Here is a 14,360-nt window from a genome sequence, read left to right on the forward strand (position 1 = left end):
CCAATCCAATCCAATCCAATGTAATGTCAGGCACTCGCGTCGCGACGATACATCATCATATCATATCATCACATCACATCATCCTATCATCAATCACATAGCTCCCCTCCAAATTCCCATAATCAACCCACCACAAGACAATACAACACCAAAGGAAAAAGAAAGAGAAAAGGAAAAGGAAAAAGAAAAAGAAAAAGCAAACCTCCAGAAACCCAGACCATAAATACAACATCCCATTCCATCGCAGCACTAGCATACCATATCATCTCCCGTTTCCGTATATATATATATATATATATATCATCGAGCACTCCCTCAGATGTCACCAAAAGATTCTTTCTCTGTACTTCATTCTTCTTCCTCTCTTATTTTTTCTCTCCCACCTCTCTTCACTCCTTCCTCTTCATCTCCTCTTGTCCCCCCCATCTCTTACATCACCCTTCCCTCTCCCCCCATCTCCATCTCCTCTCTGCTCCCATCCCATCCCATCAATCTCAAAATCACCACCCTATCCTCACATCCTCACATCCTCACATCCTCACATCCTCACATCCTCACATCCTCACATCCTCACATCCTCACATCCTCACATCCTCACATCCTCACATCCTCACATCCTCACATCCTCACAACCCACCCCCAAATATCAACCCCCAACTCCCCTAACCTCTCAATCTCCTCAAACACATATACTTCCGCATACACATACATACATACATACATACATACATACATATACTCACCTAAATGTAGATATATATATATATATATATATATCCCCAACTTTCCAGAAGCCTCCCAGCAAAAGCCTCCCAGCAAATCCTCCAAAGAATGATCTCCATCTCCATCTCCATCTCCGTCCACTACAAACCTCACACATCCAATTCATTTCCATCCCCATCTTCAAAGGAAAAAAACCCCCCTCAAGAAAATACAAAAATACACAAAGAGAAATGAAACCTCGATATCCACTCCACACCTCAGATTCAGCTCACTCCTCACAAGGCTGTAAGGCAAAAATGTCTCAGATCCTCCAAGTCTCGAATCCCTCCCTTTCCGTTTCGCCCGTTTCATTTCGTTTCGTTTTGCAAGTGGCGAGTACAAATAAGTACCTATCGAGTATGGGTCTACTCACATTCCACCTGACATTTTAAAAGAGCATTGTTTGCATGACAATATATTATTCGCCTCTCAATTATTACATCACATAACATCACTTCACACTTAAAATCACAACTTTATAAAATCAATCGAGAAGATTTAGAATACAAACGATATCATTGTTACACGCAATTGGTTGTAGAAATTTACCATGATCTTATCTCTTGTCCCAGACCTATCTAGACAGACCTAGACTTTGACCTAGACCAGACCAGACCAGACCAGACCATAAAAAAAATCCATCGATAGCAAAAAACGATACCGCAAGATCATCATCCGATATGAAAAGGAAAACGGCAACATGTGCACAAGTTGATCATCCCATTCCCCTGTCAAAACATAACACCCCAGCCCAAATGAAAAGCAGAAAAGATAACCCCGGAGAACCTCCCAACTTGTATGATTATGTCATCTTTGATATTGATGGTCGGATAGGTAGCTATCAAGACTATCATTTGTCGAGATGAAGTGATTGAAAGTTTGAGTGATTAAAGAAATCTCTAAGAAGACTCTTCCTCCTCAGCATCGGCCTGTAAAATGTATTGTTTAGTTCAATGATTCTTTTCAATAGAGTTTTCTGCTGTGATAGCATGATTGATACGCACTGTAAGACTTACGTTATAATTGGCCTTCTCCTCTTCGTAACGTTTCTTATCTTTGGCAGCAGACTCCTCATAAGGACCTCTTTGCTTATCGTTCAAAGCCTTCCAGCGTTCACCGAGAACCTTTCCGACTTGACCTGTAAGTTTGTTAGATTACTGATGCAAGTGTGAGTATGGCATGGGCATGAGATCGTACCGAAAGAGATTCCGGGGTTCTCCTCACGAACGTTGTCACGTTGTTCGTTGGCAAAGAACATGTATGCAGAAAGTCCACGCTTTGGTGCGTTAGGATCTATGGAAGAATGAGTCAGTACATGAGTTTCCGTCAGAGGCAGTTCACGAGGACGAGTCAACATACCCTTCTTCTTCTTCTCGGTCTTCTTGGCAGCACGCTTGGGAGCCTTTTCCTTTGGCATATTGAATTATGTGAAATGGGTCTAATTGAGAAGAATTAAAGTCAGTAAGATTGATTGAAATGTTTATGCGACCGTAATAAATTTGCGACGATGAGCATGAAAAGTGGTTGTGGTTGATACAAAGGTGGACCAAAAGGGACGGGCAAGTGGTTGATAATTTGGTGGTGATAGCGCGTTGTGAAGGTGTTGTCGTATTTTGGTATGGAGTTGTGAATCATGTGTGAGGTGAATGCAGTCGCAAAGGTAATAACTTCCTCACGACGTGGAATTTGAACGTGATCAAAGATGCAAATGAAAGGGAAAACTTACATCTAAATGGATTTATAAAGTGACGACCGTTATTAACTGAAGTGGTTGATCTAAAACGCGAAGAAATTGAATCAGTGAAATTGTTCTTAGTATGAGTGGTAGTAGTAGTAGGTCGAAGTGATATCGCGACGCAGAGAGATGACGCGCCGATGAAGTTGAAAAGAGAAGCAATTGTATTTGAGTATTTTGAGAATGAAAAGAAGTAGCAATAGATCGAATACTCATTGAAATCTCGACTTTTTCATGTACATAAAAGCGCGTTCTCAATAGTCACAGAATATTGAGACTCAAGATCAAGGGAATTGATATGAAGATACTGTAGGAGCAGGAGAGAGTATTTGGGTATTTGCTTACCAGAGAAGTTGTTGTATGTGATTTTGCGTGTACAGAGTTCGTAGGTAGAGATTTGGTGAGGAAAAGAAGTAGGAGAGAGAATTTAGGTGGGTGATCCAATTTTTGCGGGCATTTCAAACTGTAGGGGAAAAAAAAGCAAGAGCCGTGGATGAGCTTACCATTAATTCGCTTGATCTTGAGTAAAGCGTGAGGAATTAATTTCATTGGTTAGATGTCTGTTTCCATGCATTCCTAGGATTTCTAGCATTTTTAGGATTTCTAGCATTCCTAGCATTCCTAGCATTCCTAGCATTTCCTTGGTTCTTTTCTCGCCCACCCTTTTCCAAGTTGAGTTACAATCTGTGATTATTACTACTGGTACTGGTACTACGATTATTACTATTGATACTGATATTGCTACGACTATTACGACTACGACGACTACGACGACTACTACTACGACTATTACTCCCACGACGACTATTACTCCCACGACGACTATTACTCCCACGTACAAACTATACACCTATGGAGATACATGCTAGGTATATGAAATGAGAGTGAGATTGAGTGAATAATGTACCTAGTATGTGTTGGTATGTGTGTATATAGCTATCTACCTAGTATGTATTGGTATGTATCTAGCGATCCAGATACAGTACCTAGGTCTGTGTGTGTAGATATCCTAGGTACATGAAAGAAAGGAGAGCTTCCCCTCAACGCCATTCCAATCATTACACATCATCGGGTAAGTACGATATGGGAACGTCTATTGGAAAATCAAGGCCAGTGTACACACATTCTGAGAAATACAATGAGGCTATAGTAGAATTGATGTGAATGACCTCAACTTTTATATCCATCCTGCCAGCTTTGTATCTATGATTACTATTACTTTGACCATAATCATTACGACCTGCCTGGTACCAAGATATACCTACCTACACACGTTACATTCTTGTCAAGACAGCTTCTTTATTTGTATGTGTATGATTTGTATGTGTATGATTTGTACGTGTATGATTTGTACGTGTATGATTTGTATGTGTATGATTTATATGTGTATGCGTATGTGTGTGTATGTGAGGAGAAAGACAGAGGGACACACATACACAGAGAGAAAGAGAGAAACATCATCATCACCATCATCGTCATTCTTCTTCTTCTTATCATCATCACCATCATCATCATTTCTACCATCACCCTCAAATCTCCTATTCCTATTCTACATCATTAACTTTCCTTCCCTTCTCTTCACTCACTCCCATTTCTTGTTTCTTTCTCCCTTACTCGAACTTACTTCCCCATTTTTCACGGTATGATGCTACAGGTAATAGCTACTAGCGAATAGCTCACAGCTATTCGCCCATTGAGCTCTTATCCTACGCTCCGTATATCCTAGGCAAAAAAAAAGGTACTACCAAGGTACGACTATCCCAGCCCATAGCCAAAAAGTAAAAAATGTAAGTGGAGTTTCGTCGCTCTCGCTCTTGCCGTCTGAAAATTGATGTGTGTGGCTCTGTTCTCCTCTCCTACCGATTTTCCGATGCTATGCTCTTTATGGTGTTGTAAAATCACGAGGATGGACAAGGAGGTAGTGGAAGGAAGCACGAACAGAGATCCTTTACCAATTCCGCTACAACAAAGACTTTCTGCTTTTCCATCAATTCCTTCATTCATTCATTCATTCATTCACTCTCTCTCACTTATTCATTCACTCAATACCAAACTTCCCCAATGGATGCTTTCAGTTACTTTGATATCACGTGTTGATAAGCTTTTCCCAGAATAGATTAATGCATCTCTTTAAGGGGATCTCTAGGATTCTAGCTTTAAAAATAGAAGGTTCGATAAGAGATCAACACAGCAGTTCCAAGGTTAGGTATTGACCTAGTAGTAGGTAGATGGTAGGTGGTAGGATTCATTTGTTCCTGATTTACTTGAATCAAATCGTTTGGATCGATCGCTCTACTAGATATTCTTTCCTACTCTATGAGCTTTTTTCGTCGTCTCATATCTTTCTTGTCCTCCGTACTGAACCTTACCTACCTAGTACATGGGAGACTTGAAGTGATGAAGTGATGGAGTGATGGAGTGATGGAAAATAAAAATCAGATGAAAATCCCCCCTCCCCTTCCCCATTTCAATTCCCAATATTCTGTCGTATTCCACTCTATTCCGTTGTACTGTTCCATTATTATTATTGTATTATATTATATTGACAACTGGCTTCACGGTTTGGTCTCCGCATATCTCGGCATAACACACACTTCCCTTGAAAAGTTGTATGCGGTGGTCGCATAACATAGAATAATAACAAGGAGATGGGGCAAATGGGAAATGGGAAATGGGAAGTGTAATGTCACAAGCAGAAAAAGCCCGTCCAACATTTTCCACCACCCATTCTTTGCGCAAGTATCTCTCATGTAGGGTGGCAGCTTACTTTTCATTAGTTTGCTACGCCTTTTTCGATTGTCTGAGTCTGAGCATGAACAATACTTGCTTTGCACTACTGTCTGGGTGCAATAGGTGCGACAACTTATTACGAAGCGGTAGAATGTGATCCCCCCACCACAAGAAACACATCTGGCAAGAGAGTTTGGTGGCTTATTGGAAAGTTGGCTTTTGGTTACGAGTTAGCTTTACGTGACTCTCCTTGACTCTCCTTGACTCTCCTTGACTTTGCTGCACTTGACTTTACTTGTCCATCTCATCAATTCCAATCATGTTCAATGATGTTGTAAAATTAAGGTTCATGGGCCTCCCCGACGATAGCAGTAACCCGGTGAAGACTAAAGTATCCGTTAACCAACCTACCCTTTTGATGTTGATAGCACCACAACGGGAGCGGGAACGGCCTTGCCCCTTTTACCCGGAGCCAACATGAATCACATTACAAAGACTTAATAAAGATGTGTGATCATAGTAGGCGGGATCATGACAAACAAGATGGTTGAATTGTAGTATCTAGGATCGCAAGTGATCTCCATCCCTACCAAGATACCTACGGAGAACTACGGTCACACAATTGATATCTTGAATCACGTCCACTGGTACGATGGATCACTGTGGACTGTGGACGGAAAATGCAGCCGCTCTTTCTTGATCCGGCCTTGCGAGTTCGGATCTCCAAAATGCCAAGACCAAACCATTACGTTGGGTCTTATCGATAAGAACCAAGCTCTCATCACGTGGAGTCGGCGAAAGATTTGTCCGGCTTTCTGAAAAAGATTCAACTCAAGCAGAGAAATATTGATCAAGCAGGAAGATATCCAAGAGCAATTGCTCAAAACACCAAGGAGCACTTGGATTTTCAGTCTCGCGGTTGGGAGAGAGATACACTCGCTCCACCATAATGTCGGACTCGAAAGTGCCCGACGCAGAGGTAATTTCCCTCCATGAAGATTTATATGGAGAGCTTAAACTCACAAGATCTTAGAAGCCAGCTTCTACTGCAAATGCAGAAGTTAAAGTCGATGCAAAAGCTGCTGCAAAACAAAAACCACCCAATCCTATGTGGAAGTACCTAGGATTCGGCGAGAACTTTAGACCTCGAGTTCCTTCCCGCAATTGGATGATATTCCTCTCCATTACTGGATCTTTCACAGCAGCCGTCATCTACGACAAGAGAGAAAAGAAGAGAGCGCAGAGAAAATGGTGTAAATTAGTGGAACACATTGCGAAGGAGCCTTTAGGGGATTCTCGTACTATGCCAAGGAAACTTACGGTTTTCCTCGAAGGACCTCCAACTGACGGATTACGGGTTGCGCAAGATCATTTCAAGGAATATGTCAAGCCTATATTGGTAGCTTCAGGCTTGGATTGGGAATTTATACAGGGAAGGAAAGAGGGTGATATTCGAGCAGAATTGGCGGAGAATATTCGCAATGCAAGATTACCATTTGAGGAAAGTAAAGAGGGACAGGATCCTATTTTATCGACAAGGAAGAATGCTGGGATTAAGGAGTTTGATGGGCCAAGAGGTGATATAGTACTTGGACGACATACGTGGAAAGAATATATCAGGGGTGTACATGAGGGCTGGTTAGGTCCATTAACCGAACCCCCTAAACCTGTGGAAGAGAGCCCAGAAGTAGCAGAAACCCCAGCTCCAACCTCGGAAGCCGAAACTCCAGTCGATTCCCTCCTGGGAAAAACGATCCACACAAGCACCAATAGCGATCCCTCTAAATCCGAAGATGCATCATCTACTACCACCCCCAGTCCCGAAGAAAAACCAGCGGAGGAAAAGAAAGAAAAACCATCACACCTACCCCCTTCATCTCAACCTCAGAATACGCATCCGCAACCCTCCCCTCATCTTGCCCCGCAGAACTAGACCCTTCGGCCGCAATCTCATTCCCTCATATCCTCGGGTTTCTCAATACCCCCACCCGTCTCCGTCGCTTCCTTAATCGTCGTCATCTTGCCGATCAGATCGGTCGTGACACTGCTGCTATCATCCTCGCTACCTATCGTCCCTATCACGATGCTAATTCCTCCTCTGAATCTCCAGAATCCGAATCTCCAGAATCCGAACAAGCCACACTCCTCAAAGAAGAAGAGAAAGAATGGCATAAATCCATTCGCACTCGTACCCCTACGGATCCAGAGAGAACATGGTTAGAACCCATTGTTCTGGATCAGAGAATCGCATCTCGCATGCGCAAAGCTGAATTGACGGCGGAAGAAGAAGAAAAGGCGAAGAAGATAGTAGTTAGTGAGGAAGAGGTAGAGGGATGGATTAAAGGTGGATTGAGAAGTTTAGGACGTTCTGGAATAGCTTGGTTTGCAGGTGACAAGGAAAAGAAACCATGGGAACAGGGAAATGAGGGAGAGGAAAATGAATGATGAGAATGATGAGGAAGGAAAGATAAAACTAAAAGGGGTGGATAGACCCTGCAGGATCATTACGAACGGGTGGGAAATACCTTGTGTACACTATACAATACTCTCCTCGTTATTCCATCAGCGACATATTGTTTGGTAGGCTAGGCTTGGAAAGTAAAGAGGGATAGAGAAGGTTCATTCCTCGAGTATGCTTTGTACAATATTGGACGGTGCTGTATTGTATTGTATGTACAGTATCATGCATCATGAATAATACCCAGCTCTGCAAATGAAAATCAAATGAAAATGAAAATCAAATGGAAATCAAAATCAAATGGAAATCAAAATCGAAAGTTCATTCCATGGTTCTTATATACATCCATCCATCCATCATACATGTGCAATTGATACGCTACCTAGTCACAAGATAGGATAGCTGGAGAATGAGAAATATGTTGCTTGGCATTTGGATTCATATCTTGGCTTCTCCTTCTTTTCTGTTGTGAAATTTTTTGTGGGATTGGATGGGATGGGATGGGATTTTGTGGGTGATTATGGTGATTATGGTGATTATGGTAAATTGGAATTCGAAGTTGAATTGGAGTAGTACTTGTTTCTGAGGGGGGTGAGTGAGCGCAGTTTTATTTTTGTTTTTGTTTTTGTTTTTGTTTTTCGGTGGTTAGGTTTGGGGGAGGGATTGAGATTTGTATGTATGTATTTGTATATATGTGAGTTGAGGGAATTTAGGTGAGATGATTAGTATGGTTGGATGGAGTGATGAGGTGATGAGGTTATAAATTGATGAATAGATACATAGATAAATCTAATCAAGAGTAGATGGGTGAGATGAGAGTAGAAAGAGAGGCAGGGCGAACTAAATCATTTCTTTTCAAACCCTCAAATTTTCCCTCGCGCTCGTCATGATTCTTCTCATCTTATCTCATCGATCACTTAGTTTAGTCCGCTTTGCTTACCACCTCTCCGCATCTTACACTTCTTTTCCCCGAACCCATTCACCATCCCCTTTCTTCTTCCTGTATACAAAAACTCCTTCTCATTCCCCTCCCTTCCCTTCTACTACCAATCATCCAAACGATCATCTCATACATCAAACACCCCCTCATCCACCTCATAAAAATCCTAAACTTCTCAACCCAGTGCTAGTCCCAGGTGCGTATATCTCGCTTAACATCTTCTCCTCTTCCCTTTCCCTTCCCTTCCCTTTCCGCTCTCCTCTTCTTCTCATTTTATTCTCATGGAATATGTATTCATGTATAAGTAGACACAATCACCAACCAAGAGCACCGAGATATATATCGCAGATTATCGAGAAATAGTGTTCTCGATCAGGAATTAGGGTGTAGAGTAGTTGTAGTCCGATCACAAAAGGGTTAGTTGTTGCGCGAGTTTTATTCTGCATGTATTGTATAGATTCAATACATCAGCAACGAAATCAATTTACTTCTTCTACATAACGATAGACGAAGAGGTTAAAATAACAAGTCTACATTCCCAGAGAGTAGGATTTAGATTGAAGAAAAGATTAATAGGGTTATAAAGTGATCGCTCGCCCGCAATCCAAAATGCAAATTCAAAAAGCACCAAGCACACTCTCGCTTTGCACGTTTCTTATGAATATAAATGTAATCAACGTTGACTCCAACACATACGACCATAGACTGAAGAGAATTGGGCATCCCGTCCGCTCTGCCATACACAAGCTTCAGATCGGTGGATTAGTAGTTGGGTGGGTGACCACCAGCGAATCCCCACTGTTGTATGTTTTTTGTTTTTTTTTTTAATTTTTACCATGCCTCTCCTGCCTCCTTTTTGCTAGGTGTTTAGATAACGCAATGTGTTGACGGATGATAATGCTTGATCGTTCTATTATTGTTATTGGGATCCGGGAGATGGGGATAGATATTATCTAAATCGAGTGTGATACTTTTCTTCTCCATTACATACATACATTTGAGGAAGATAGGAGTTATCAACGCGGAGATGTATCGACAGGAAATGAACCACAGCTATTCCCCAATTTCTTTGTACACACACATCATCAATTACCAAGGGCATCCATACACCGTCACAGCAATCCCTCACTTCCTCGCACAAAACTTCCACTCCCTCCATGTATTATCCTAAGAAAGAATTGCTATACTACTCTATTGATATACCTACCCACCCTCTCTACCACCGTTCCCACCCACCTTACAATGTATCCCTTCGTATACCCACACTCTCAAACGTCCAGAGTAGAAGATAGATAGAAATGCACAAAAATACATACTGTACGGACATGAATTTGCGTGCATATATGTATGTATATCTTACCCATTCAACCAGATACAGTCCAACTACCTATAGTGAAAAGATATCTATCCATGCATCCAGGAATAACAAAGTAACAAAAGGAACATCCTACCCTCTGTCCCTTACCCTTCCCTTCCTCTCCCCTTCCACTCCCTCTCCCCTCTCTATTCTCTCCACCTTCTCCATCCTTCCATCCTTTCCATACTATCATCTTTTTCTACAACTTTACTCCCAACCCTCTTCCAACCCAACCCCCATCCGACTCACCCCAACATAAAATCAATCAATCAATCAACTTTTCAACAAAACCACCAAGTAAATCAATCTTTCTACTCAAGAGTCAACCTGATTCCATTTGCCGCATTGACCGACTTGAACATGAGGTAAAGTAGATGAGATTGGAGATATGGATATCGGATTAGACCTCAGATTGCTCATATGATGAAAACATATAGTAGGTTAACAAGGAAGCAGAAAGGCCCCTTGACCCAGCTCAAAAAGTATGTAGTTAATGAATCCCATCAAATCCAAATTAAGTCATGCTCTTCTCCACCAAGTCTATCCATCAGGCACACATCACACATTACATACCTCATAAATCAAACACTTGTAAACATACTGATATTTAACATATAAATACAATTGATATTTTGTAATCTCATCTCATCTCGCATTTCATGCAACTAAGTCATCTCGCTCACAACTACCAACCCACCGATTCAATTTCCTTCTCCAAAACATTTCCGCCATTTCTCACCATGGTACAGGTTCTATCTCCTAAAGACAGAGTCTTAGAAGACTCTTCATATATGCATCTATCCATCAACACTCATACATCTATTCATACACCAAGAACGATGTATCCCATTCCTCATCCTCATGATACGTAGATTCGCCATTTTATTCCCTTCTAATTCCCCTTTCCAACGCCACTCACAAACAAAACTGTAATACAAGGAGAAGAATGAGAATATGCTCGCGGGAATCTCGTACAAGTAAATGGCATATGAGGTTGGTACACTGCAAGATCGAAGATAATCGACGATTGCAGGAAAGAGAAAACCGAGAAACCCAAATTGTGTTCAAATGCAGAGGCATTGTTGACTATCCAACCAGAGAGCGAGAATCAAACCCTTGTAAAGCACGAATACGGTGGTAATCCTCAATCACGGTGTTTAGTGAGCTGTATTTTGACTCAATTGTGGCTCTGAAGGCTTTACAGGTGGAGCAAGATTCTGTGATCGTGGACTCGGCGATAATGGAGCAACTGGGGGGAGAATGGCGGGGGTTGTTGAGCCATTTGATGCTGGACGCGGGGGAGAATGTTTTGTAGGAGAAATTCCACTGATCGAAGATGGAAGAGCCGACGCATGACCTGGGTCAAGTGGATCTTGATCTAATCCTGGGGATGATGCAGTTATCATAGTAAACCGTGAGGCTCCACTTGGCGTTGCGGCATGCCCATTGTGTTCAAACGATGAACTTGGTATCGGTCCATTCTTTTGAGAGGGTGTCAATACGGGAACTCCTGCAAGAGGGGATGAAAAGTTGAATGAACTACGACGATCGTTGTGCTCTTTGTGGAACCCATTGAGGGGTTGAACTGGCACATCTCCATTATTTTTGAGACTTGGTAAATCCGCATGCTGTTGGATTGGTGAAGATATTGGCGAGCTCTGAGGTTTCGAAGGGACTGGTTGTACCGAGCCGCGCCATTGGTAGTCAAATTCTTTGGGGGTGGGAGAGAAGTTGGACTGTGAGGAGCGGGAGAGGAAAAAGGATTATTGTTGCCCAAACCATTGTATCGTGATAGAGATGGACTTTCCCCGACGGGGATTTCAATCGACGGTCTAATATCGGATTTGCCGATGGGAGAGCCTGCGCGCTCATTCCTGTTGGTGAACTTTGGTGGTAGAATAGGTGGCGGTTTATTCTGTGACCGAGGTGAAGAACCCTTTGCTGATTGTGCTGATTTATGTGCTCCATTTGTAGTAGAAAATAGATGTAGTTGAGGTGCTGCCTTTTGTGGTGAAGCTGGAGTTGATGATAGCCTACCGCTTGGCATCGCTCCATCATCCAAACTTGGAACGCCATTTTGTTTTGGTGGCACTAAGGAGGAAGAAGATCCAGGTCGACCAAGCTTAATCTTCTTTGGTGGGTGAGTTTTGGCCTTCTCTGCTTCCTCAGCACGACGTTTACAAGTCGTGCATATGAACTCAAAGTCCTCGCTATCAGCCTCAGCTTCACTGACTCCAACGCACTTACTGTGCTGCCAAATATTGCATGTTTCGCATGCAATACTATGGGTCCCATCGTCAATCTGCCCATAAGCGCCACAGATACAGTCAAAGATCCAGTCATCTTCCTCGTTAAGTTGTTCGAGCGCCTGCTTCTTCTTTTCAATTTCGGCCTTTAGATGACGTTCCGAGAGACGGCCTTCGCCGGATCCAACCTTCCTACTATCCTCAGAAAGATTGGCCAATTCGTCTTCATGGAGGATGCGGCGTGCTTCTCTCTCCTTTACTCGCTGTTCCCTAGTCATCATTCGTGATTCTCTTTCTTTCTCTAGCTTAAGCCATTTTTGTTGTTCTTTCTTTGCCATTGCTAAATCTTGTTGCTTCTTGCGTTCCGCCTCTCTGGTTTCTTCTTCCTGCTTCTGTTGCTCCATCTTACCAGCGATTCTACTAGATCTCTTGGCTGTAGCCAATTTTTCGATGTTGATCAACTCGCGCTGCTTCTGTGCTTCTTTGCGCTTTCGAGCTTCTTCTTGCTTTTCCAATAGTGGTAATACATCATCGACGATGCGTTTTCGTAATATCTTCTCATTTGGATCCCGAGTTTTCTCCATTGACGCTGCGAATGCGGTAAACTCTTCAAATGAAACAGCAATGCATTCCCATTTTGCGCCTCCAAACCCATCGTCCACCTTTTCTTCTACCGGTGCTTCTACCGATGCTTCGGCTTCACTGTCGATTGTGTCTGTTGTCTTCCTCCGCTTGCTTGCCCTTGCAGCTGCTTTGCCTTTCTTAGAATTCTTCTTGTAACTTGCAGCTGGAGGAGGAGGTGGTGGAGCTTCAGTACGACGATATAATCGATTGTCATCTAGCACAAAGTATTCGCGATCATCCGAGTCCCATCCACAAGGTTCGATGCGCTGTTTCCAAGAAGTTAGTAATGTTGGATTTTGTCATAAATCGATACTTGCTTACCCAAGAGGTCTGTTCGATGTCCTTGGATTCTTCCATCCTCTCACGAATGCGGTCTGGACTGATCATGACCCATTGAGTAAGTTGCTGTAAAACTCGAATCTACAATAACTATTAACAAAGCTCGATGGGGTATAGCTCGACAGGTGCTTACCTTAGTAAAAGCATCGAATTCTGTGAACTTGGCGGGTTCCTCTTCGGTACCAAATGGATTGCGCTCGGGTGCTTTGGCAACATATTGCCTTCTTGTATATTCATCGAAAATCTCAGGACTGTTGGATTTAGTAAGCCAAGGCTACGGTATATGATAAAGGGATCCTAGGAGTTGACTTACGTGAGTCCTCGATGAGCAGAAACAAACTTCAATAGAGCAAGACCAATCTCTGGAAGAACAGTCGAGTGTGTTTTGGAACATTCCATCTCCAGTTCCTATCATGTTGAGACAGGTAGTTAGTATCGAAGTAGCATTTGGATAAGGCTAGAGGGAAGGCTGATGTATTACCTCGATTCCAATATTCTCATCGATTTTGACCGTCCTGCCAAAAATGAAAATCCATTGCGCAAGATTTGCAAATTCCCACATATTTCGAAGTTGATCAATCATACTTGGTTCCTTTGGAAGCTCACTGGCTTCCATCTCCTGCCTTCCACGCTTCCTGGCGGAGACCATCTTGAAGTCAAATTCCAGAGATCTCGGCACAAGGTGTATCAGCCTTTGATGGTTGGTTGATGTCGCAAACGCAACAAATAAAGTTGATAAAAGGAAGACGAAAAGATAATGTTACAATAGAATAATTTGTAAAGGTGTCCACAAAGCAAATGTTTGTTGGGTTGTTTCTAGAATTGTAGAATTAGTTGGGCAAGGGATTATGTATTTTAATGTTGTAGGATGCACAGAATTGATGGACGCGGTTGGATTTGACTTGACGCGAACTTGCTTAATTCATCTCCATTTTAATTTATTTTTGGGGTACCTGATATCTTTGAGTTCGGCAGCTGGATTGAAAGCCTTAGGCATCAATAGCCGCAGATTTACTGAAGAATGCTGAATGACATTTATACGAGAATTTACCGAGGAATTCATCTAATACTCATGATATATAACAATGAAGATTGTGGAATGATATTTGATAGATAACGAATCGTACAATGGTAGAACAATCTATCTGGAACGAATACCAATAGAATCT

General features: G+C 42.3%; 3 protein-coding genes across 3 annotated transcripts; 1 reads left to right on the top strand and 2 right to left on the bottom strand.

Annotated features, from left to right (window-relative positions):
• Positions 1-1,291: 1,291 nt before the first annotated feature.
• Positions 1,292-2,539, bottom strand: Bfra_010157 (putative nucleosome binding protein). The gene is made up of 5 exons (XM_037340490.1): positions 2,489-2,539; positions 2,122-2,200; positions 1,960-2,055; positions 1,779-1,900; positions 1,292-1,691 (listed from the first exon to the last, which is right to left on the bottom strand). The coding sequence occupies exons 2-5, from the start codon at positions 2,177-2,179 to the stop codon at positions 1,662-1,664; spliced, it is 306 nt and encodes a 101-aa protein (XP_037188958.1). The 5' UTR covers positions 2,180-2,200; positions 2,489-2,539; the 3' UTR covers positions 1,292-1,661.
• Positions 2,540-6,176: 3,637 nt separating this feature from the next.
• Bfra_010158 (putative mitochondrial import inner membrane translocase subunit tim54 protein) lies at positions 6,177-7,672 on the top strand (the record flags this gene model as incomplete). Its single annotated transcript, XM_037340491.1, has 3 exons — positions 6,177-6,206; positions 6,261-7,044; positions 7,116-7,672. 3 exons carry the CDS (start codon positions 6,177-6,179, stop codon positions 7,670-7,672), a joined length of 1,371 nt encoding a protein of 456 aa, XP_037188959.1.
• A 3,467-nt stretch (positions 7,673-11,139) lies between these two features.
• On the bottom strand, positions 11,140-13,840 carry Bfra_010159 (putative phd finger domain protein; the record flags this gene model as incomplete). Its single annotated transcript, XM_037340492.1, has 6 exons — positions 11,140-11,638; positions 11,668-13,118; positions 13,174-13,272; positions 13,325-13,442; positions 13,505-13,599; positions 13,673-13,840. 6 exons carry the CDS (start codon positions 13,838-13,840, stop codon positions 11,140-11,142), a joined length of 2,430 nt encoding a protein of 809 aa, XP_037188960.1.
• Positions 13,841-14,360: the final 520 nt, after the last annotated feature.

The sequence above is a fragment of the Botrytis fragariae genome, assembly GCF_013461495.1.
Source record: "Botrytis fragariae strain BVB16 chromosome Unknown tig00000186, whole genome shotgun sequence".
Classification (NCBI taxonomy): domain Eukaryota; kingdom Fungi; phylum Ascomycota; class Leotiomycetes; order Helotiales; family Sclerotiniaceae; genus Botrytis; species Botrytis fragariae.

Bases quoted from the DNA above. Each gene is read 5' to 3' on its own strand.
- Bfra_010157 (XM_037340490.1), bottom strand. From the start codon at position 2,179: ATGCCAAAGGAAAAGGCTCCCAAGCGTGCTGCCAAGAAGACCGAGAAG. The intron at 2,056-2,121 runs GTATGTTGACTC...ATTCTTCCATAG, and splicing joins GACCGAGAAGAAGAAGAAGG to ATCCTAACGCACCAAAGCGT. The intron at 1,901-1,959 runs GTACGATCTCAT...ACAAACTTACAG, and splicing joins GAACCCCGGAATCTCTTTCG to GTCAAGTCGGAAAGGTTCTC.